The 25,117-nt window shown below is 38.6% G+C and overlaps 1 protein-coding gene across 2 annotated transcripts; it reads left to right on the top strand.

Annotated features, from left to right (window-relative positions):
• Positions 1-1,965: 1,965 nt before the first annotated feature.
• Positions 1,966-25,117, top strand: MKI67 (marker of proliferation Ki-67). Of its 2 annotated transcripts, XM_063339894.1 has the most exons (16): positions 1,966-2,070; positions 3,339-3,458; positions 4,962-5,043; positions 5,125-5,240; positions 5,734-5,803; positions 6,710-6,770; positions 8,729-10,234; positions 10,549-10,787; positions 11,518-11,941; positions 13,993-14,108; positions 14,296-14,467; positions 14,557-14,691; positions 16,898-18,114; positions 19,284-19,359; positions 19,904-22,987; positions 24,526-25,117. In XM_063339894.1, exons 2-16 carry the CDS (start codon positions 3,367-3,369, stop codon positions 24,678-24,680), a joined length of 7,545 nt encoding a protein of 2,514 aa, XP_063195964.1. In that variant the 5' UTR covers positions 1,966-2,070; positions 3,339-3,366; the 3' UTR covers positions 24,681-25,117. The 2 variants fall into 2 exon arrangements, with proteins under 2 accessions (XP_063195964.1, XP_063195965.1); XM_063339895.1 differs by lacking the exons at positions 1,966-2,070; positions 3,339-3,458; positions 4,962-5,043; ... (1 more) ...; positions 5,734-5,803; positions 6,710-6,770 and having other exon boundaries at positions 8,971-10,234; positions 24,529-25,117.

The raw sequence follows: 25,117 nt of genomic DNA, 5'->3' as shown, positions 1-25,117 counted from the left end.
AGGGAGAAAAGATCAGAAATTCAAACTTGCCTATGTATGTTATGCAGGGTGTATTTTAAATATAGTCTGTAAGAGTAAATTGCTCTCCTTTTTTTTTTTTTCCAAATTATTCAGAATTTCTGGAAGCACTTTGCTTTTGTGCTTATTTTAATTTTTTTTTTCTGTTTACCTCTCCAGCAACAGAGGTTAATTTGGCTTAGATTTTTGTGGAACCGCAGCCTGAAAGTGAGGTTTCAGTCAGTCTCAGCAAACTGATGCCAAAAGGAGAGTTTTGCTCCCTGTCCCCCTCAAAATTGGCCTGCCAGGGAGGGGAAGAGTGTTGTCACCTCAGTCTTTGTGTGCTGCCTGGCGAATCTCTGTTCCCTTGGTTTTTAAGCACTTTCCTATATCGTTTCATGGAGGTGAAAACAGCACCTTGCAGTCTCTCTTCTAGAAGTCCAAAAGCTTTCATGACTCCCTTGGACATCAAAAAGAATGAGAAAGTAAAGAGGCAGGTTGCTTTTAAATCTTAATATTGCGCATCACATAGAGGAGACTCTGGAAAATAAAATGAGGTGGTTGGGGCCTGTATTTTATAATTTCAAATCACTGGTACAAATGTTAAAACCACAGGGAGAACGGAACATAATGATGGAAATTGCATGGTCCCAGCATAATCTGCATTTTTCTGTACAATTTTTTTACAGCATTTTAAAGAGTTATCTTGTGTATTCTGGAGAGGGCTATGGTTAAAAGCCTTTACAATCTGAAAAATGTTTCTGATCTGAGATTATATGCAAAGGGCTCAGAGGTACCTTCCCTTCCTCAGCTGTTTTCAAACAATGGTTTCTTCTCATTTTTAATACCAGATTATCTCATTGATTGGAGATTAATTTTTAAATATATACAAACATGTGATAGCCATATCAAAAATACAAGCTTGAACATGGTTGCGGAGGATAACGATATTGGATTTATCTAGGAATAGCTCTTTCCACCTTTGTGTGACTGAACTGAATTCTGTTTACTTGCCAGTTGGTTTTTTTTGTTCCTTTTTTCTTCCATCTTCAAATGCAGAGTAGCACAAACAGCGTTTGCCTTGACTGTGTGTCTTACCAATTCTCAAATTCAAGTCCTAGTAATGGATTCCTGTCAGGGAGCAGAGAATGGGAATCAGTTTTTGTAGACAGATAGATGAAGGTGGCTGATTAAAATGGACTTAAAATTCTCCTTTAGTTTTTACTGCTGCTTTCCTCCTCCCATCCTTCTTCCTTTCTTTTCTTTTTTTTAAACCCCCTTATTTTTAAGAGTATTTGAATCTAATTACCAAAAGACCAGTGCAGAAAGAGATTCTTAAATTTGTTTAGAAAGCAGCCATGTAAGTTATGCTGAAGTGATATAAACTGACTCCGGACCTTTTTTTACTGAGTTAAGGAGTTTTCTTAAGGTTCAAGCAACATTAGTAACTAAAGAGGAGCATATCTGGGACCGATCTGACTCCCTTCCCTCACAGAGGCGCTGAAGAAGCCCACCCAGGCCGGCACCTGCGGTAGGGATCTCTCTTCCGGAGGAGGAGGATTTGAAGCGGGGCCGCCCTGAGGCGGGAACGGCAGCGCCTCAGCCCAGTGCCGCCATTTGAAATCAAACCGCCTCCTTCCTCCCCATTGGGCGCGCCGCGCACCCACGTGACTGCCCTTGCACCAATCGCCTGCTGCCGCGCGCCTTTTCGAAACAAACACCCTACCTTCAGTTCGACCCTGCTTTTCTCCTTCCGCGAAGCCGGTACCGGTTAAGGCTAAAAGAGTCCGGCGGCCGCGGGGTGCCTGTCCCAGCCGGCTGGGCTCGGTGTGTCCCCTCAGCCATGGCAGCTGTCAGCAGGTGAGGGCGGCGGCGGTTCCGGGGCTGTCTGCAGCGGCACCCGTGCTCTTGTTTCGGCGCGGCGCAGGGATACATCCCGCGGTGCGAGGGCCCAGCGCGCGCGGGAATGTTCAGTCGGCGCCGCGCCCTGACAGACGGGGCTGGGCGGGCCGGGGGGGCCGCGCCGCTGTCGCCATTTCAGCCCCTCAGCGGGCTGCCAGCGCTCCGACGGAGGTAGGAGGTGTCCGGGCCGCTGCTGTGCTTGGGGATGCGGCGATGGCGGGAAGCGCGGCTTCGTGGGGAGGAAGGGCCGCGTCCGCCCGGCCCGATCCCGGAGGGGGGTGAGGGGGGATCGGGCCGGGCAGACGCGGCTCTGAGGGGAATTGGGACGATTTGTCCCCCTTGGGGCTCGTACTTCGGCTTCTGCAGCACACGTGGTGCTTTTCGCTTGTAGTAGTTGGTGGCAACTGTGCACGGGGCAGTTTGGGTAAGGAAAACTGAAGGCTGTCGTTTTCCGTAACGTACAGGTAAAGGCTTTTCTTAAGGGCGCTGTCAAATTCGCCGTAGGTGTGATTTGTTTTTTTTCAACAAGTATTTTATCGTGTGAAGCCCAGCAAAAAAGTTCAGAAGGATCGCTCTTAACTCCGTTAGTATGTATAGTATTTGATAGTGGGTTTTATATATGCTTTTTTGAGGATTGCTTGCACTTCGTGGCACACTCGTATTTATGTATGAAAGGAATAGCCTATATGGCTGTGCAAACGCTGTGGGTTTGGGTTTGTTTCTTTTGTTTTTTTCCCCGCAAGTTAAAGGCTGTTCCTTCTGCATTCTCTGTACTTGCACGCAGAGATGCACTTGCCATCCTCTCAGCTGTATCAGCAGCCTCCCACAAGTTCCTGGCAACCGCTAAACTTTCAGCCTTCTTTTTCAAGCTGTCTTCCTGCGAGTGCCCCTTCGCGGTGATGCCACCGTTTCCTCCTTCTTCAGGAGGATGCTGCTGTAGTCAGTTTGTCTCTGTTTACTTTAAAATCAAGTCTAAGATTTTCCATGTGGGTAAGAAAGCGTGTAATATCTAGATTTAGGTGAGGAAGAGTGATTATTTGCATGAAAACAGCTTTAAGTTTCTTATGGGATGAAATATAGTATGTGTTGCCCCCGAATCTTTGTAGAGGCTCTGATGGGTAGCGAATACCTATTGCACGTGTACAAGTAGTATAACCGACTTTACATGAACATGTGATGACTGCTCTTGCCACCGTGTATAAACATTAGTTTCTCCAAGTATGTAGTGCCTTCAGCTTCCAACTTACGATTACAGTAACCGCTCATGGTAAATAGTTCCCGTTTTTCTACACAGGCAACTTGTAAACGGCACTGAGATTCTTCTGCTGTATGTTGGAAACTGTCACTTGAACAGAATTGAAAAAAAAATATTACATTGATTTACTTTCATAAATACGCAAAGCATTATTTGGATGAGTAATTTTGATGCTCTTTTATAGGTAGGATTCCTTACACTTGAATTTGAAGATGCCGCTCTTTGGGAATATTATTGTAATTAAACGGAATGGGACTGATGGAATTACTTTTCCACTCACTGCAAGTTCTTGTTTATTTGGAAGGTGAGAATTAGTTGAGTACTTGCATACATTGAAATAATGTTAGTGATATTTTTCCTGCGGATTATATCTTTTAATACTTATTTGCAGAAATAAATGTTTTTTTATTTGTGAATGATGTTTAGGGGACAGAAGGTGATATTGGACTAAGGTTAATTGTAAGATGAGAAAGCTGAACTTAATTTTTGTTATTTATTTTTGTCCTTGCCTTGCCAAAACTACCTTTTTTTAAAAAAAAAAAAAAAGTTTCTGGCCAAAGGACATCTGGGGGAGGGTTTGAAAGTAATACACAGTTGACAAGCAAGTGATGGTATTCTTCTATCCAGAGGCTGTTTCCAGATAATTGACTGGTGAAGAGAAGCGAGGTATATGGCTTGTATTCCACCATCTTCATTACATCAGTGCTTTTCTCAATATTTCTTTTTTTTTTTGCTTCTCCCAAACCATGGTAATGCAATATGTCAGCCAATATCTAGAATTAATATTAAAAACTAATAAGAACTTATACCTCCTTCTCCAATCTTGAAACTCACTTTGACTTACACAGTTGAGTGATAGTGGGTTTTGAGCTTGATCCAGCTATTTTACATTAAAAGATAAAATTAATATACCTGAACGGTATATGTGAAGACTTGACTGGATGATCTGACTATAAATAGGCTTCAAATAAAATGTTTTTACTTCTCTTAAACTAGGTCTGTTCAGCACTTTACTGGCTGATAGATACCTTAAATAACTAACTATTCGGTATGGGAAGCACTCCAGTGTGAATAGTACTGTTCTTTGGCTTCATCAGAGCTGCCCACGTGGGTGATACTTAATGGTACAAACATTAATTTCTGCCAGCTGCAGCAGTGAGAGGTGTCAGGTATTTCTGTGAATAGTGTCTCTGGTATGAAAGCTGATACGTTTGCTTCTAAGAACTACAGCATGTCAAAAGCATTAGAAATTAGCTTAAAAAAAAAAAAAAAGAAAAAGTCTGTACACTTATAGACCCAGCTTTCACTTACTAACAACTTTTAAGAAGGTAGAAGTGGCTATCCAGGTGAGACCAAAGGTCCATCTGCCCAATATTCTGTTTCTGACAGTGATCAGTAACGAACGCCTCAGAGCATGTGCTCTTAAGAGCATGTGCTGGCATTTTCTAAAAATATTCCACAGGTCTTTGGCAACTTGCAAGTCAGGAAACAAGTAATCTCAAACCACCATATGTCTGTCGGAGACATGTCGCTTTCGGCTTGTTGTGAACTGCTTTTTTCAGAATTGTGGTATTTTACGTATGTTTTCTGGTATGGATTCTCTGAGGTAGAAGTGTGAGCTCCTGTTATTTTTTGCCACAGTTGAAAGACTCAGGTAGTTCATTTTCTTCATATTACCAAATTTAAGAAAGTATCATGCTGCTGTACAATTATTAGCTGAAAAGTTGGGAAATCACCTAATTCTATCGCAGTCAGATTTTTCTGTCTTTTATGTGTCTTGGAACTGAAATTGTATTTTCACCCGCAGGAGAACAGAATGTGATATTCGCATCCAGTTGCCTCAGGTCTCGAAAGAACATTGTAAAATTGAAGTAAATGAAAACAAGGAGGTAAGATATACATATTTTAATGATATATGCATTGCATCGGTGGATCTCATCAAGCTACTGAAATGTTTGTTTTATTTTTAGGCAATATTGACTAATTTAAGTACAGTAAACCCTACGCAGCTGAATGGTGGCTGTTTTCAGCAGCCTGTACCTCTGAAGCATGGCGATGTGTTAACTATTATTGATCGTTCTTTCAGGTAAGCGCCACTGACAAATTAACGCCTTCATCCTAGAATGTGTTCTGCAGGCAAACAATGCAGAGAGCTTTGTGGATGCTCGCTCTCACTGCTGGTTGAAGATGCAGAAGATGGCTGCAGATAAATGGGAAAAATTAAAATGTCCTTTTAACCATCTTCAGAAACAGAAGTTAATCTACTTTATTTCGTATTTTTTTACAAAGTCTTAGAGACCTTCTTCAGAAGGCAGGATTGCTTAAAGATATTATTTTCTTATCACTTTTGTATTACGTTAAGCTAAGCCAATAAAGATAGAATTGCCTAGAGAGATCATTTTGATTTTGTAGTCAGTTTTAGGGGAAAATTTAGAAGTATTTTGATATAGTTAAAACTTTTAAAAGTGATATGTGTATTGTTGGGAGTGGACAAATATTGCTAGGTCATTTATCTTAATAATGGGAATTTAGTTGTCTATTTGACAAAAAATGGTTGTCTTTTTAAATAATTCTTCCAGATTTGAATATCCTCTGCAATCAACTCCAAGAAAGAGGCGTTCTAGGTCTCCAAAAGATGAAACACTGCAGGTAATTTTGTGGCAATTTGTTACAAGTACACTGATATTAGCAGTGGTAAGGTCTTCTATTTTCTTATTAGGAATAATTTTTCAGCTATAGGCTACCTTTCTGTTTGAAAATACAAGTAAACTCCTTCAGATAAATACTTTTTAAGAAATTAATAATTTATTAATTTTAAACTTGCAGTTTCTGGTAATAGATACTTAATAATCTATGATGTTACTGATACAGGTAAGCTATTAAAAATTAATCCTTAGCTTTTTTGAACGGGGGGGGGGGATGCAGGAAACGCGGAGTATGGGCATTGGATATTCTTGTACTTTAAATGGGGAAGTTTGCCCTAGAGAATAAGCATTCTTTTTTTCAAAATTAATCTGTTGTTCTGTGCGCTAGTACACTAACGTGTTGTTGGAATTTATAAATATCAAACTAAGCCTATTCTTTAATAATTTATTTTCATTAGTTTCTTTTTTTTTTTTTGTTCTCAGCAAAATTTTCTCCTTTAAAGGGGATAGTGTTAGTCTATGAGTACTGTGGCTATTGAAAGTTTTGGGGTTTCTTATGTTATGGTTCTCTTATTTAAATAAAAATCTTCCACTAGGTCTGGTAAGAAGGTGAGAGTGAAATGTGTTTATGTATATTCTTGTGCTACAGCTGCTTTTAGAGCTAATAATTTCAATGATAAAACAAGACCTAAACTCTTGCTTTCTATGGCTTCAAATATGTATTGGTTGGTGTTCTTAAGCTTTTAAATAATTTAGGGTTTCATGTGAATGCTTTTAAGCCTGTTAGCAAACTATGCATATACTTTTATAAACCTAGTGGTTTTCAATGTACAGTAGAAAGCTAAACTGTAAAATATTTGTTGCTCTGCTGTAATATTGTACAAATTTACAGGTTCTTCATGTTCAGCAGGTGGCAGAAGTGGAATCATTACACCAACAAACTTCAGGACCTAAAAGTCTTTGTGCTTCAGGTTAGTACCTGTTTTATGGGGGTTTTGTTTTCTTCTTCCCCCTTAACTGCATTTCTTCTTAGTGTAAGAGGATAAACAAGGTTGAAAAGAGCAAAAGAAATGTATTTTTAAGACTTTTCAATCTGAGTACAATACACCTTGTTATGGCAGCATACTATCTTATCATACTGAGATGCTGTGATTTACCGAAGCTAAGTCCTGCCAGGAGAAATCAGTCTAATTGCATCCTGACAAATGGGCAGCAACAGTTAGCCTGGAATTGGCAAAATCCATGTATATTGCTTTAAGTGATTTGTGCAAATTCAGTTTATGAAGATTGTGGCTAAGAAGGGAATTCAGTAGACCAGCTTTGCAAATGCAATACAAATGTCAGTTGAAACTGATGTGTGAAATAATTGCCTCTTACCTTTTACTTTTCAGTGCCATCAAACAAATATAACATGACAAATTCACCTTTGTGATTAAAACTTAACTTGCAGTTTAAGTCAAGTTAAAACTTAACTGACCTGGAATTACAGCTAGATCCCTTTTGAGCAAATAATGCATTATCTCATTTATTCTTTCCTAGTAAGAAGTTGAAGCAGGTATAATTTTGGAGATAAATAGGAAGGGTTAATTTTGCTGATTGAAATAATAGTTTACAATAGCTGTTTCGTGTAAAAATCTAGACCTACTAAGTCTGGGTAGTTACAGATCATGGACTGGTTATATGGCAGGACTCCACCTTTCCATCCTTCTTAAGTAATGCTACTTTCATAGGAAGATACAAGGTTTCTTAGCTGGAGGCTATTTATCTACAGAGAAGTTTGTTTTTTGTGACAAATGTTTATTACAGTGCAAAAAAACCCAGGCTGTTTCAAAGTGTTCCATTTCAGTGGATTGCTGTAAGCGCATCTGTATTCACAGCATTCGGGTGGTAGGTTCCCCAGCACTGTCCTATGATAGAACAGTCTTTGCTACATTGTTCTATTAACTCTAAGGGAACAACATGTCAGCTGAGTAAAAAAAAGACTGACATACTTGGGTAAAAGCTTTCATAGAAAGATCTAATTTCCTGTTCTTTCCCGTGTCTCTTGTCTCCCCTTCACTCCTTTTCCCCTTTCCCAGAAGATAATTAACAGGCTTTTCCTTGTATGTCAGAGTTCCTACCTTCATCTTTACATGGCCTGTTTCCCATCACAGTGAAGAAAAGTCAACATGTATCAGCGTTTGTTTCAGCAGTCATTAATGTTGACATGAAGTAGTGTTGAGAAATAGACCCTGTAGATGTACAGAAGTGCATGAGGTCTCAGCTTCTTGTGGCTTGAAAAGGCGGCTCTTACCAGATGAACTCTGTTAGCTTGCATACACCCTTGCTCATGGAAAAGGCAAAGCGAAGCATGCTAGCTCAGAGCTTCCTTGGGTACAGTTTACAGTGGAATGGCAGCACACGTGCAGTCACTTGCTATGGCTCATCTGGGAGGTAGCAGTGATGCTTTATTGCCTGGCTTTACCCTAAAGAAGCATTGTCATCGTTCCAGCAACACAGCATCTGTGTAAACGCAGGACAAAAAGCAGACTGAATTGTGGTAAGCCGATCTAAATGGTCGTTTAATTCTATGCTTATAGATTTGTCTTGTGGCAGCCCTGAAAGATATATATGAGCCATCGATTCTGAAGAAAAGCAAAAGCATGAAATGCCAAGTGCCCTATCTGAATATGGAATAAATTCCAGATTAGTACTTTAAAATTTATGGTAAACATTTCAATACTAATGCTTCTATTATGAAAGAGATTGTTAGTGTTAACAGAGCTTCATTTATAGTGCTGTATCCTGGACCCTGGTTGACTGTCTTGGGATAGGAAAGGAAGGAATATTTATCTGTATTTATGGAACTCACATTTGTAATTCTGCAATTGTTAGGTAACTCTGCATCTATATTACTTTTTGTTTTTGCTTTGCTTTTCTTACTTTGTAGATAATGCTGAGTGTGAAGAAAAAAATGCCAATGAAAATAAACAAAGTACAGAGGAAAATATTTCCAAAGCTTTACCCATCAGACTACAAACACCCAAATCTTCACACAGAATACATCAATCTAGTAAAAAACAAAGTGAAATGTCTCCCTTTAGTAAACTCTATGAAAAAATGAAAAAAGAGATGAAAGTGAAAAAATCTCTGCAAGAGGGAAATGTATCTGAACAACCTGCAAAAGAAGATGGTAAGAGTGTTCTGCTAGAACCAAGTGCTCAAATTAAATCATGGAGTTGTGTTAATGATTTGGGAAGCCTGACTAAAGAAAAAGAAATAGGCAGAAGTGAAAATATTGAAGAATGTAATATAAAAATGAAGCAAGAAGCAATCGGTTTAGAATGTAACCAGATCTCAGCTGTAGGAAGTGCAACCAAGAAGAGTTCTACCAGAAGTCCTCGAACTTCTCTTTCAAAGGAGGGGTCAAGAGATATTGGTAGAAGTCGTCACTCACAGGATCACAAGGAACTAAGAACAGCAGACGAATCTAAAGCTATTGAAGTTACAACCAAACCCAGCAAGGATAATAATGGAAATGCAGCATTTTCAGTGAAGCAGTGCTCTATAGAAAGGTTGGATTATGCAGATAAAACTAAAATACACAGCTCTGCAATACCGTTAAATGAACTAGTACAAACAACTAACATGACAAATGTTTCTGAAGTAGATAAATATGTTCTGTCAGCGCCCAGAAGGAAGAGTCCTCGGTCTCATTTCATATCACCTACCAAAGAAATTAGTGGAATGAATCCTGTAAATACCGGTACTCCAACAACTCAACCATGCGTGTTGTTGAAGCGCAAGTCTTTTTCAGAAATTTCAGCTGAAACTCAAAGGGAAGATTCAGTGTGCAGAAACGATAGCCTAAACCAACTGCCTTTGGCAGAAAATAAATGCTTAAAACAAAGACGAAATAGTAAACAACATACACCAGGAAAACCTGTAAAAGAAGAAGTGCTGAAAGAAATTTGTGATCAGGCAAACTTTGGTAACTCAAAAGAGGGACTCTCTGGAACTCCTGCCTCCTCTAATTCCAAGAGTCCCAGAAGAAATAACAGGCAAAGTAAAGAATTCTCAAACAAAAGTGTCCGTTCAGAGACACTGGCTTCAGAAAAGTTAACATCAGAACTGGCATCTCCTGCTAGTCGTAAATCTGAGTCTGGAAGAAAAAGATGTGGGCCAAGGACCTCTGGACTGCTAACCGAAAAAGCTTCGGAGACAAATGCCATTCAAGAACATCACGAAAAGACTACAGACAGAAAAAATAGCGAAACTGAAGAAGAGCTGGCCACGAAGGGGAATCGTCAGAAACAAGATTTAGAAGATGCCAGTGTTATAAGGCCTCGTAGATTGTCATCAAAGAGGAGGTCTTCTGGAAGTGCTACTGTACTGAAAGACAATGAGACTGTCTCGGAACTGAATATTTCTGGCCTGTTGGCTGGAGAAGACTCAGGTAAATAATCCCCTGCCTCATTGTTGTTGTACTTGAGAAATTCTCATAGTGTTTTTATGAGAAATTTTCCACTTACTTAAAACATAGAACTCGTTGCTGATGTGTTAGTTCTAAAATATTTGTCATGTAATCATATTTGACCATAAAAATACACAATAATACGTATAAAAGTTTACTCAATTGAATCTATTTATCTTTAAGGAATGTTACCTTCTGATATGTTTCCAACTCTAAAATGCACTGTTTTCTATGTGGGTTAAAATGTTGACCTGGATTCTTGGATATATAGAAATACTTTCAATTGTCATTTTTAGGCAAGACAAAAAGAGTAACTCAGAAGAGGAAAAGTGGTGATGTGCTACTTCAGCCTGTAGGAAAAAGAAAGAGAGTGTCTTTTGGTGGTCATCTAAGTCCAGAACTCTTTGATAAAAGTTTGCCTCCCAACTCGCCCCTTAAAAAAGGTGCAATTCCTGCCAGACTGAGCTTACCGTTTGGAAACTCACCTCGTGCTGTTCTGAAAAAGGCTCAGGGATTGAAGCACTTTGCAGTCCAGGTAAACGTCAAGGCTAACGAAGTTGCTAAGACAGTTAAAGTGAACAGAATTTAAAAATTCTAAGACTTCTAAAAATTAATTAAAAATTAGTAGTAAACCTTGTTAGATGTACATTGGGAAGTGGAAATTTTAATTGCAAATTACAATGGTACTTGAAATCAGCAAATTTTAATAAGCATTTTTTGAACTTCTCTGCTGTAGAAGAGGACTCGGTTTACCCTTCATATCTACCTGTCTTTATACAGGAGGTGTGTTTTTATTCACCTCAGATGCTATTGCTCATTCTCATGCATATGCAGGAGTATATTTCTGTTTGTGCTTTGCAGCAGTGTCTACAAGCTCCAGTTTACCATAAATAACAAAATGGAACAGTAGTTTGTCGGCAGACTGTGCAAGCTACTGCTGCATAGTTTGGCTAGAAGTTTGAAAACATTTGCTGTCAATTTAAACTAGTTAAAATGTGTGTAGTGTACTTGATGTTAAAACTTTTTGAATGAAGTAGAATTCTAAAATCAGTTCACTTATTCAATTGAATTTGCACGTGTTTTGTGAGACTGTTTTGAAATCTAAAACTAGTTAGAAGTTTGTTTTCAGAGAAGGATATTTAAGGCTTTTTCAAATGATCTGATGATATTTTATACTTTTGTATTTACTGTCAGAGATGTAGATGAGCATTTGTAGTTCAGGTGTGTGCATTTTCTTTATGTATTTATTATTTTTTCTCTACTAGGACCTTTCTGAACATTTGCAGAAAGAAAAAATGTCACCAAAAAATTTGCCAGCCCAGAAGTCCCCAGTTGCCTCATCCCCTGCCTCTGGGAAGGCCTCACCTAAATTTACTTCAGGCTCTCCAGCACCTTACACAAAAGGACGTTTCTCTATTTCTCACATCATGACACCGTTACCAATTGCAGAAGAGAAGGATGCTGTTGCAGAAGACATGAATACAAAGGAGAAAAATGGTGCCCGAGTGAAAACACCTAAATCTCCTCGCATTAACCAAGATGAGAAAACCTTTTTAACAGCCACACCTGACAAATTAACAAGAAGTGCACAACTTGCTTTGAAGGTCACGCCCATGAAGAGGAGAAGCGGGGCTGTAGCAGTTTTCAATGCAAAAAGAAGAAGTGGTGCCTCTAGTGCCAATTTACTAGGTTTGTTTCAGCAGTTAATACTAGTTTTAATGCTTTAAAATACAGGAACAAAACTGAAGTAGGCATATTATTTTGTTATGCAGAGGCCACCAAATGATTGGCCTGTCTTTTGATGGTGGTCGGACTTTTGGAAACAACTGGGAATTGCAAAGTGTTTGTTACATTCTTTCACATTTATGAACAAAAAATACTAAAGGATATATAGAACTGTATTTAGAACACAAATCTTAATGTTCAGAAGTTGAAAAATGGTACAGTTAAGGTTCTTCTTGCAAAGTTAGTTGCAGTAGTGATCATTCAAGTCCTTCAAGTTCAAGTAGTGTTGAACTAAATCAAATTGTATCAATTACACCAACTTTGATTTGAAAATATGCGCGTTATAGCCATCTAGCTTCAGTTTATTTTCTTCATGCATTTTATACACAGTTCACAACTTTTGTCCATGGACTGGAATGCACTTAACTGTTGATAGTGGTCTATAACAGATATAATTAAAAAATAGAATAATTGGATGCTAATTTGAATATTTTGAAACTGAACATTTGAATTTGAATGTTGAACCCTAGTTTGAAATATTTTTAACAGTTTTGGAAACTATGATCGGGGAGCTCTGGTTCTTGAAATTTTTATCTTTGAAGAATCTTACAGATAAGGTGTCTTTGGCATCTGTTTTTGTAAATTAAATCAATTTGACTCTTTCAAAATCAAATTTAAAGCTTCCCACCATTCACCCAGAAATTTTTGTTACTCTTTACTATCTCCATTATTTGTAGTGTCATTTGAAAATTTTGAACAACATACTACATACAATGTCCCAATGGTGGTCTCATCATTAATATTTCATGATGAGATAAAAATCACAGGCCTTCACAATACTTCCTGGTTAATACAGCTGAATGTGGTGTTAGTCTTTTAGCGAAGTGGATTTATTTTCAGTGGCTTTGGTTGGTCCATTCATTTTAATAGTTGCAGAGTACTTAACACATATTAATGGCATACTGGTTGTCACCACCTCTCTGTAATGTAAAAGTGGTTTTCAATTTCAGTGCATCAGTTTCTTCTGTAATGTGAAAAGAACACCACAGTTCTTAAAAATTTGGGATATCTACTTGTATCCAAAATAAAACTCTGTGCTTCCAATGCTTTTTCAGATAATTTCCTGCATGTTTGGCATTTTTCTATGTATCCTGAACACCCTGGCAAAGTTCTTCTTATTTACTCACTTTTCCCAACTTGCACAGGAATGCTGACAAGAGAATAATAATATCATTTTCCTCAGGAATGGCGTTCCCTTTTTTTATGTCTACTTAAAAAAAAAATAATTGTTTCTTTTATATGTTCCCTATCTTTTCATAGCCTATTTCTGAAGTAAATGAGGTAGATGTCCGTCCAACTTACAGCTTCATTTATTACGCAGCTGTAACTAATTCCCTGATACATTCACACTGTACTGTGCACAGAATGGTGCTGTGAGAAAGATAATTGGGAATTTCCAGAGTATGTTTTAAGGAGAAGGCGATATAAGAAAAAATATGGAAAGTCTGTGTAGGTCTAAATGCTGTAAGCAGTGTAAATAATTTCCTGACTACGAAATTCCTTGAGACGGTGGCGAAAGAAAAGCTGGAAAGAAAAGCCGTTTCTCTGATGTTAAATCTCATGCCCCACCAGGGAAAAGTTCAGGTACAGTAATGAAGGAGACTGAAAGGCTCATGGCAATTTTCTGTTGGGAAAAATTACATCACTACAAAAAGAGCGAGGAAGGAATTGGGTCAGGAATCAGTTCTAGGATCTAACATCTATTTGACACTTTTTGTTGTTTTGTTGTGGAAAGCCGTACTGGGTACTTGGACCCTTGCTAAACTTCAGTTGAAATTGAGTCTGCCGATTGAAAGTATTTCAGAGAGCACTTTAATGTAGGTGGTGTCAGGTGATCCAACAACCGCTTTCCTGTCGCTGACTGCAGCAAATCCATTGAAGTCATAAAGAAATAATTGTGAACTTCCACTTATACAGCTGAGAATTAAAGTGGTTATTTCTCTTTTGCTTTTTAGTTGCAAAATCTTGGGCAGAAGTGGTAAAATTAGGTGTTGCAAGACCACAGTCAAAGACTGTTAAAAAAAGTGTCCAAAAAGGAAGATCACTAAAGAAGACAACCCAATCACCAAAGGTAATTTTTTCTTTTTTTTGTTTGTTTGTTTTTGAATAACCACAAAACAGCTTGTAGGTATTTTGCTGTACTATGATGTTAAATGGGTGTTGATGTCTTTGTCACAGTGTATAAGAAATGTAGATTTTTATATAAAAGGAATCTCTTTGTTTACTAACTTTTTTTCCTCCTTCTTTCTCCTTTGCAGACTCCAGAAAGAAAAATAAAAGGTCATTTTAGTACAGGCCACGCTGAGTCACCTGCTACGATAGTTGTAGGCAGAGCTTATTCCACCACAGCCAGAACAGCTGGACAGGTCCCTAAAGTGGTAAAAAATACTATTGTGAAGCTAAACATGAACATGGACGAAAGCTTCACAGGTAAGTTTTTTAAAGTCTGTTGCTCACTCTGCCAACTGTGTAGTTCTTATGTCAAAGCATAGGCTCATTTCTCTGAATATAATTTATAGGAATGACTGAAATGTTTCAAACTCCAGAAAATAAGCGTGGAAAATCATTACCTTTGTCCGCTGGTCAGAAGACTGATTTTACACCAACATGTACTGCAGCGGAAATTTCTGAACTGCACACTCCTGAAGAATCTGGTATGTTTGTTATTATAAAAAAAAAAAAAAGGAGATGTTTTGATGTATTTAGGGGTAGTTAGATGTCTGCTACTTGAGAGAGTGAGTAGTCTCAGCCTAGGCAGACTTGATGTGTTGAGATGAAGCATCTGGTAACCTGTAAAAGGAACCATTGATTTTTATCATGTGTTAAAAGATATTTTTGTAGTTCCAGTTAATTTTTCAGTAGATGTTATTCTCTTACTTGTTCTGTTTGGTATGAAACTTCAAGATGCTGAAATATTGTTTCAGGCAAGTCTTGTGCTGAAGCATGGTGCTTTCTTAATCAGTTGTCTGTGGATACGTCTAAATCCAGTGACAAAGTTTCATGGCAGGGAGAGGTTATTGTGTAATCTTGCAGAAAAAGTCCACTTAAAATTTTCTTAAAAAGCATCAGGTTAGAAAGATTTGTATTAACATGGTACTTTGTTGTGCATCTTTTGCTAATAACCTTGCATACCAGTCATTGATTGTGTCCCTAATTAATTCTTGAAATTAAAATTCTCTTTTATTGAGAATTTAGCAAAACCGAGCATCTACTGAAACACCAAGAAAAATCATTAATAAATCCTCCAATATTTAAAATAATAATAATAGTTGAAATGTATTTTGTTTTAGTTCAGATGTTGTGGAAGATAGGCTTAAATATAACAAACCTTATTATAACTTCAGAAGGGAGTCCAGTAAAAAGTGTTTTCTTTGAAAAGACGAACTAGTATAGTGATCTTCATCCTCTTGAAGATGTCTGTTATCAGCTGTTATTTATCCTGTTATTTATTGCTTTCCTTAAATTGGTGGGCAAGCAAGCTGGGTGAGCAATTGGCTGACGGATCGGGTTCAAAGAGTTACAGTAAATGGGGTTACATCAGGCTGGTGGTGGGGTCTCTCTGGGCTCAATTTTAGGGCCAGTGCTCTTTAATGTTTTTATAAATGATCTGGACGCAGGAATTGAATGTACGTTAAGTTAAGTTTGCTGATGATACTGAACTAGGAGCTGTGGACTCCCTTGATAGTAGAGAGGCCTTAACAGAGATCTTGATAGATAAGAGAGCTGAGAAATCACCTAATGTGTGAAATTTAACAAGAGCAAGTGCTGGATTCTTCACCTGGGTTAGGATAATCCTGGTTATACATACAAATTAGGGGACGAGGGGCTGGAGAGCAGCCCCATGGAAAGAGATCTCGGGGTTTGGGTTGATGGTAAGCTCAACATGAGTCAGCAGTGTGCTCTGGCAGCCAAAAGGGCCAACCATGTCCTGGGGTGCAACAAGCACAGCATAGCTAGCCAGCGGAGGGAAGTGACTGTCCCACTCTGTACCGCACTGGTGCAGCCCCACCTCCAGTGCTGTGTGCAGTTTGGGGCACCTCAATATGAGAAGGACATCAGAATATCAGAGTGTGTCCAGAGGTTCCTTCAGCTTGGAGAAGAGAAGGCTAAGGGGTGACCTCATCAAGGGGGAGAGTGGAAGGGGAGGTGATGTCCTCTCTGGTGAGTAGTAATAGGACACAAGGAAATGGAGTGAAGCTGCATCGGGGAAGTTCAGGTTGGACATTAGGAAAAAGCTCTTCACTGAGAGGGTTATTGGTCGCTGGAACAGGCTCCCCAGGGAAGGGGTCACAACACCAAGCCTGTCGGAGTTCAAGGAGCATCTGGATAACTCTCTTAGTCACATGGTTTAGTTTCAGGTAGTCCTGTGAGGAGCAGGTGGTTGGACTCAATGATCCTTATGGGGTCGCTTCCAACTCAAGATATTCTATGATACAGATTTTACAAAAATCTTTTTTTTTTTTTTTTTTTTTTTTTGTTTCCTTGGTGTCAGAAAGGTCAAATTTATGTTCTTTAATGTGAAAATTTCTGATTTATGTCTGGTATTGCTTCGAAATGCAAAGGAAAGTGCAATAAAAAACTTGCACCACTAGAAATTTTAGGGACAACAGAAAACACTAATTTTATATCAGATTAAATAAGAAAAAAATAATATTTTCTTATAGTTGTTTTTTTAAATGTCTGCTGTGCCTCGTCAAAACTAGTTACCAAATCAATTGTTGATGCACACTTTTTTGTATTTTGGTTTGTAGAAGTTACTAGCTTTTTGAATCCATTTTACTGGGTTATACAGCAATTAGAATGCTTGAATTTTCTGTTTAGTTCTTTTTCCAAATTACAAAAATTTACTACTTATTTTAGGAGAGATGATGGTGTCACCTTTATATGGTTCAGATGCTTCAGAACAGAAACAAGATAGTCCACGCATTAGTCGCTTTCTGAGAGAGAAGGAGTCTCTAAAGTCTATGTTTGATGCAGTATCCCCAAAAACTCCTGAAAAAAGAAAAGCTATGCTGGAAGAAAATATTAGCGTGGATCATTTGTCAGTAATTCCAGAAAAACAAGCATGTCGGGTGAAATCTGGAAGTAAGAGGAGTACTCCAAGGCAGAAGTCGGAGCCAGTTGAGGTCATGTCAGGCATCAAGCAGCTTCTAAGGACTCCAGAGCAAAGGTCAGAACTGGTAGAGGCCTTGTCAGGCATCAAACAGCTCATGAAGACCCCGAAGCAGAAGTCGGAGCCTGTAGAGGCCTTGTCGGGCATCAAGCAGCTCATGAGGACCCCGAAGCGGAAGTTGGAGCCTGTAGAGGCCTTGTCGGGCATCAAGCAGCTCATGAGGACCCCGAAGCAGAAGTCGGAGCCTGTAGAGGCCTTGTCGGGCATCAAGCAGCTCCTGAGGACCCCGAAGCAGAAGTCGGAGCCTGTAGAGGCCTTGTCGGGCATCAAGCAGCTCATGAAGACCCCGAAGCAGAAGTCGGAGCCTGTAGAGGCCTTGTCTGGCATCAAGCAGCTCATGAGGACCCCGAAGCAGAAGTCAGAGCCTGTAGAGGCCTTGTCTGGCATCAAGCAGCTCATGAGGACCCCGAAGCAGAAGTCAGAGCCTGTAGAGGCCTTGTCTGGCATCAAGCAGCTCATGAGGACCCCGAAGCAGAAGCCACAGCCAGTTGAGGTCCTGTCTGGCATCAAGCAGCTCTTGAGGACCCCGCAGCAAGAGTTGGAACCTATTACAGATGAAATTGCCTTTAAAAGATTGCTGACGACTCCAGTACAAAAGAAGGAAGCAGTGGAAGAAGTGGCAGGTGTTACTTTAATCAAGCAAACTCCAAAGCTGAAATATCAACCGGTAGAAGACATGATTGGGGTCAGCCGTATTTTCAGGACACCAAAGGAAAAAGTTGAACCCATAGAAGATATGTTTGGTATTAGTAGGCTAGTGAAGACTCCGAAAGAGAAGTATCAGCCAGTTGATGATTTTGTGGGTCTGCAAAGGCTTATGGCAGAACCCAGGCAGAAATGTTCTGATTTTGAAGTGGACTATGCTGGAGTTACAGAAATGTTTGATATACCAGAGGAAACTAAGGTAAAATAATTTCTTTAGCTTTTGGAAGGAATGTATTTAGACCTTGGAGCCTGTGGTTGAAATGAATTCATAAGCCTCCCTGGTATGACATCTTGGATGTTACAGCACTTCAAGTATGTCATGCCCGTAACCTCTTGAGGAGAAGATACCTTCTAGAAAAACACCTCATGTTGATTTGAAAACTGTAAAGATGACAGGTCATTTTCCTTGGTAACTCTGTCCACGTGAATGTCCCCCTGGTAGCAAGACACAGCCTATTACAAACTTGAGTTTGAGCACTCTTTTTTTTCCTTTTTTTTTTTTTTCTGGTCACTTGTGCCTGTTTAAAGCACCCTGTAAATTGCTTACAAACTATAGTCAAATTCTTTCTCGGCCTTCCTTTTCATAAGCAAGGCATATAGTTGGGTTTTTTTTTGTTTTGTACAGCTGCTTCATAGACTATAGATTCAATTTTAAGGTCCCTTTTTCTTTGGACATCCAAAAGCGTTGAACATTTGACAAAATATGTTATCATGTGATCACTTGATTCATCACGATGCCCCTAAGTCTTTCATTCATTGCTTCTTGAATGGATGCCTGTTTTATAGAAGTAGCTTTATTGCTGTCCCTTTGCCTGTGTTAATATGTGTTTTCTTTGAAGGAACCCTAAGTAGTTACTGAGGTGGCTCTGGGTGACGGTTCAGACCGTAAAATTCACGACTTCATCACTCGTCATTTGTGATTTTTATTAGCATTGATTTTTAAGTTCATTCCCAGACCCATAGGTAAAATATTGAGTATCACTGGGCTTAGTGCTCATCAGTGTAGAGCTACGATAAAACACTACAAAATACTCAAATGATTTGGCTTCAATACCCCAAATTCCTTTTGAGCAGTCATTTAGACACTTTTCAGTCAATTTATACTTTTTTTAACTCTATGCAGTGTTTGTTATCTCTCACTTTAAAGGCTGCTACACTAGCTCACATGGCAAGTATTAAGTTTGATTTATTTGTGTGCTAATTTAAAATAATGTCTGCAGTTACAAAACCAAGTTGATATCATTTTTAGAAAAAAGTATTTTACAATACTTTCTTTAACTATTACTGTACATTAATTTTGTATTGGTTAGCTCCATTGTTTCTTGTACTGTCAGACATGCTTTTATTGATTATTTTTTATTTCCTTAGGTCAGATCAGTAAACATTATGGATTCTAAGCAGGAAGATACTGTACCTCCTTGTAATAATTCCGGTCATAAATTTGGTAAGTACAAATACTTCTGTTTTAGCTAGAGGAATAATGAATATACAAGGCAATATATGTTATTATGAAGTTTTAACATACGCTTTAAAAATTCAAAAATACACGGTGCGAAGTGCGCATAGCTTATGGTATTTGTGCAGTCTATTGGTGTAGGAGTAACAGCGTGGTAGTTTGTTCGTGTGGTAGCATTGACATCTCCAAACATACTGCTGTAAAAAAACTGATGTTAAGGTCTCCACTTGAAAGTCTTTGCAGAGAAAGATAATTTTAAGTACATAGCTTAAACCTGTGAATGCTACCTACCAAATAATCCAAGTGTCCTTGGTCAGAAGCCTGGCCTTTAATCTAGGAGTTGGTTAAAATATTTGTTTGTTTATTAATTTTCAAGTTAAGAATATTAAGTGTGATTTGTTTGAGCAAGATGACTCTCTTAGGAAAATCAAAAGTCGCAGATACTTTGATCAGTCATAGTGATATTTAACTTTTGTCTGTGCTCTTTTCTATGTAAAAACTTTGAATGGGGGAAAAAAACCCACTGTTTTAGAAGACAAAGGAAAAATTTCACAAGGTGAAGATTCTCAACAGAAGGAATCAACTAGTGAAAACCAGTCTACCCAGAGACCAACAAGGGGCAGATCACAGAAGACAGTACATCCCGCTTCAGCAAAGCAGCGTGAAAAGGATTTGAATTTAAAAGCATTGCAAGATCTGGAAAAAAAGAGCACGCAAGAGGAGATGCGAGAGATCAGTACTTCACCTTCAGTAACTAAAAATGAAGGAAGAGGAAGGAGAACAAACCGTTGCATACAAGAAGGAATCGTTTCAAAGCACCCTGATCAAGAAAAAGTTGAAACTGTTTCACTTGTGGAACCACCTGGAGCTACTCAAAGAACAAGAAGAGGTAAAAAGAAAGAACCAGAGTTGAAATATCCAAGTGAGAATCTTGAGTCTTGTGGCAAAGATTCTTCAGTGCTACAAAAAGAACTTGCAAATATGAAACAGACTTTGCAGGAGTACGGCATCAATGATGTATTAGAAACTGAAGATGATCCAACCATAAAGACAGTAAGTGTAGCTAATAGCATTCAAAATGAAAACTGTCAGCTGCAAACAGGTGTAAAAAAACCTGAAAACAAACCTAATGATGGTGGTGTAGAAAACAGTGAAGAAATGCTTCTGTCACTTGGAAAGAGGTCTAGAGGAGTAAAAAAAGTAGAAAACACAGAACCACCTATTCCACCTAAAAGAGGAAGAAGAGCTAGAAATGACCAAGTTAAAGAAGCTTCTTCAGAGGACCTTCATAGGACAACAAGGACGCTTCGCAAAGACCCATCAGCAAAGATGATACAAAGAGATGAACCAACTTTGGACAAAGATACTGAGACTGCCACAGCAGGAGGATCTGAAAATGGAACTAAACTTGAAATAAAGGTAACGGAGAAAAGAGTTAAGACTTTAAGAAGTGCTAGAAAGCACTCAACTGAAGTAAAACCAGACACTTGCGGGATGGCAAATGAAAAGATAAAAAACATTCAGAAAACCGAGGAAACTTCAGCTGAAACTGATAGTGAAACACAATCACACATCACAAATGAGATTAAAGTATCTCAGGGAAATGAAACAGAAAATGCTCAGGAAAATACAACAGAGGCGTCTCAAAGATTAAAGGCAGAGTCACCTTCTGGAGTGACAAACAGAATGCCGGTTACTGCTCTGAACTTGGAAGCAAACAGGAATGCAGTACAGGAAACAAATAGAACTAGAAGCAGGGGAGGCAAAAATGGCTCTTTGGCGAAAAAGGCTGATGAATTTGACAAAGATGTAAACAATCTAGAACTAATTGCTCCCAAAATTAAGTCAGAAACAGAAATGGACAAATCTCCTCTCAAAGACCCTTTGAGCTCTGTTTGTGTAAAGAATACACACCAAGTCACAAAGGAGCAGAACGACCCGGCTGGCACATCAATACCAGCTGCAAACAGTGACAGTCTTGCTCGTAGCCGTCAAAAGCGGACAAGAAATGAACAGGGAATATTTAAACCAAACCAAACCGAAATCCTGCAAGAGAATCCAGCACAAACAAATGGAACTGCATGTAGAAGAGGTAGAAAAGTTACTTTTGAACCCGAAGAAGCCAGTTCCAAAGTGGTTGGAAGGAAAAGGAGTTTACCTGGGGATGACAAAGGAATGACTTACAAAGATGGTCAACCTGAGACTTCAGAAAATCCTTTACAAGTAAGGAGGAGCAGAAGAAAGCTGGTTGATTCCGTGCCACACATAGCTTCTTCTACCTCAGTGGAAAAACAAACATTAATTGCAGATCATAGTAAAGACGAGGCTTTTGAAAAGGAGCAAGATTCAGCTTCAGAAGCTACTCACTCTTCAGCAGAAGACAATCCACGGAGACGAGGGCAAAGACGAGAGGTTGCTGCAGCATCACAAACATCTAGATCTCTTTCTATGAGAAAAAGACATGGATTGCTGGAAGGTGATGATAAAAAGACGGCTGTGAGAGAAGATCAAAATCCAGCTTTGGGAAATGAAACTTTGCAGGGAAAAGCAAATGCATCAGCAAGGGACAAAAGGAAAAAGATTGATCTTGCAGCAGAGGCAAAAAGTTCATCTTCTCTCCAGAGAAAATGTGGCTTGTCAGAAACTGATGATAAAGAGGAGAGTGCTAATGAAGAACAGAACACGCCTTTGGAAACAGTGTCCTGTGCAAAAGAGAAGACATTAGGAAGGGGCAGAAGGAAAGCGACTGCTCTGGCATCACACACAACTAATTACATTTCTCTTAGAGGAAAACGCGGTTTGCCAGCAGATAATGGTAAAGAAGAAGCCCCTAAAGAAGATCAAAGTGTTCCATTACAAACTTCTGATTTATCCGTAAAAGAAAATCAACGGAGAACAGGCACAAGGAAAGAAATGGCAGTCTTGTTAGAAGACATGAATTCTACTTCTATTCAGGCAAAACAGGGCTCATCAAAAGAAAGTGGTGGAAAGAATAATTATGGGGAAGAAGAAAAGCTGATTTTGGAAAATTCTACTTCCCAGGAAGAAATGGATCTTTCGAAAGGGAACTCGAGGAAAACAATCACTTCACTGGCTGTTGGTTCCACCTCGCTTCAGGGTTTGCCAGAAGATACTAAGAAGGAAACACCTGAAGAACAGCAGAGTAAACTTTTGAACATAGCTCCATCTGCAAAAGAAAATCCATCAAGAGTGGGCAGAAAGAAAACCATTTCCTCCAAATCTGAAGAAACTAGTTACACTTCTCTCAGGGAAAAACCTAAAGATAGCGGTCAAAAGAGAATTCTTAAAGAAGATACATCTCTAGAAAATAATTCATCCCAGGAAAAAACAAGGCAACTGAGGAATAGAAGGATAAAGGTAGAATTCTCATCGGAGGCAGCTACTTCTACTTCTAGCCAAAAAAATGACGACTTGTCAGAAAATGGTAACACTTCAGAAACTCAGAATGTGGGTTTGACGTCCACTGGTTCCAAAAAAAATAATCGGTCTGGGAAAGGAAAAGAGGTTAACGCTATACAACAGGAAACTTCCACTTCTCGCAGAAGAAGATGTCAGTTGTCAGCAGATGATTTACCATCCAAAAAATCAAAATCAGGTGAGGCAAGAATTTGCTTTCTATTTTCTAAGTATAGCTAAGTTATTTATAGATAAAACAATAACGCATGCAAAATTCTAGTCTGACTGTGGGCTGCCATGCTCTACTACAGATAAAGTGTAGGTCTTTAGTATAGCTGGAAGACTTGAGTAAATAGGGTTTATGTTATCTTATATAAACAAGGTGTTTCTCCTAAGTAGAAGGAATTGGGTTTATGGGATATGAATCATATTCTTCCTCTTTTGAGGTATTTAAATGTCTTCGTGCTCTTCTATAATATATTGTCTCTCAATCCATAACAATAAATTGTAGTTTAGAGTAAATATAGCAACTAACTTACATGCAGAAGAAGGTGGTAACGACAGAACACAATAATCACACGTTTGTAGCACTTATTGTTCATCTCATTTTCTCCTAAATACAATCTAAGCTCCTGCTTTTATGTCTCTAGGTTTTGGAGGACTTTACTTTAGTCGTCAACTGTTTTTTGAAGTTGATACTAGAAGGGCTCGAAGCTGTATTTCAGCTGAAAAGACAGCAAAAGTTCCGTGCATCTCCCATTTCCTCCTTTACTGTTTTGCTTTCCCCAAGCCAATGGAACTCTTGCTGCAGACATCTAAAATATTCCCCGGAATTTTCAGCTTGATGTGATATAACTTAACTACCATGATGCAATTAGAAAATATTATCAAATAAATGTATGCACATGGAAATAACAATGAGTCTTTAAAGCTACATATTGAGGAATTTCCTGCCAAATTGTGTTTAAAAACTTGATGGTGATTTGACTATGCCATTTGTTTCATTTCCCTTTGGCCCTTTCCCTTGTCTATTGCATGTGTTTATCCTCATATAACATGTACATCTATTTCATCATGTATTTGTCTTCATTTATTGAGTTTTCTTTTGTTTCCCTTTACACGTTTGCTAGTTCCTGCTTCCTGAAACTGATATATGTACTTGCCAAGCGATTGATCTCTTCTGACGCTTTACTGCCTGCCTGCGTAGCTGCGCTTCTGGGGAGGTCATCTTACCCCACATGGATTTTAGTGATGGTTTCCATGTTGGGGTGATGCTTCTCTCTTGGAGCAGCTTAACTTTTCTGTGCTATCCAGATACGTACGTAGGCTTCTAGTCTTTACAGGTAATAGCCTGATTTTCCAGCTTTATCTGGACCGTGAAACAGTTGCTATATATTCATTTGGCAGGATTTTTCTTCGATGTTGACTATGTTTTAGTTTTACATATCAGTAGAAAGAATTTTAGCTAAAATGGTAGCTAATTGGGTTTGGTGCTCTCATTAATGTTAACCTACTTTCAGAAATAGCTGTAAGTCCTCAGGGATCTATCTTAAAGGATATTGGATGTGCATAAGTATGGGGTTTTGTAACTGGTTTGTTGAATTCATAGATGTAATCTTTGGAATGTAGTCAGTAGGGACACTTCCTTTAAAAACAATGTAACTGAAGATTGAATTTTGTATAAAATGTTTGATTTATGATACAAATTTACAGTTAACTTTTTTTCTTGTGTACAAGTAGAGAATGATGAAAATAGATCGCTACAAAGAGGAAAAAGAAACAAAACTAAAGAAGAACTTGGCAAAGAGGACGTAAGGGCTGCTCGGACTGCCGAAGGGACGGACAGGAAGACAAGATCAAGCTCAAGAACAAGTGCAAGAACAAGAAAATAGTCTAAGCAGTCACAAAACCGGTTTTTAAATCAATTCAGTAATTGAAATTGCAGGTTTTTAATGTGAATTGATTTGCACTCAGATTTTTAAACTCAGATGTTGTAAAGCAATTACTACATTATGATTGCAAAATAGATTTCGTAATGTGTTTACAGATAGAGCGTATATACGTATTTTAATACATTTGTCTGTGTAGTGGGTTCTAAACCATGTGGTGCTTGTGCAAAGCTGCAAACATAAAAATAATAAATCTTTTTGTAACAGTATTTATCCCTCTTTTTCTGTTAATCAGTACAGCAGTCAGGAAGCCATATTGCTTTACTGCCACTTTAATTGTAAGCTATTTTCTGCTTAAATTTTCGTGTGCTTAAATCTTTTTTTTTTATTGCAGTTCTGTAAATATTCTTTTAAAAAACAATAGATGAATTAGCAGAACT

This window comes from Chroicocephalus ridibundus, chromosome 6 (assembly GCF_963924245.1).
Source record: "Chroicocephalus ridibundus chromosome 6, bChrRid1.1, whole genome shotgun sequence".
In the NCBI taxonomy this organism is placed as follows: Eukaryota; Metazoa; Chordata; class Aves; order Charadriiformes; family Laridae; genus Chroicocephalus; species Chroicocephalus ridibundus.
The sequence above is the reverse complement of the archived record's forward strand: the minus strand, read 5'-3'. Positions and strand labels throughout refer to the sequence as shown.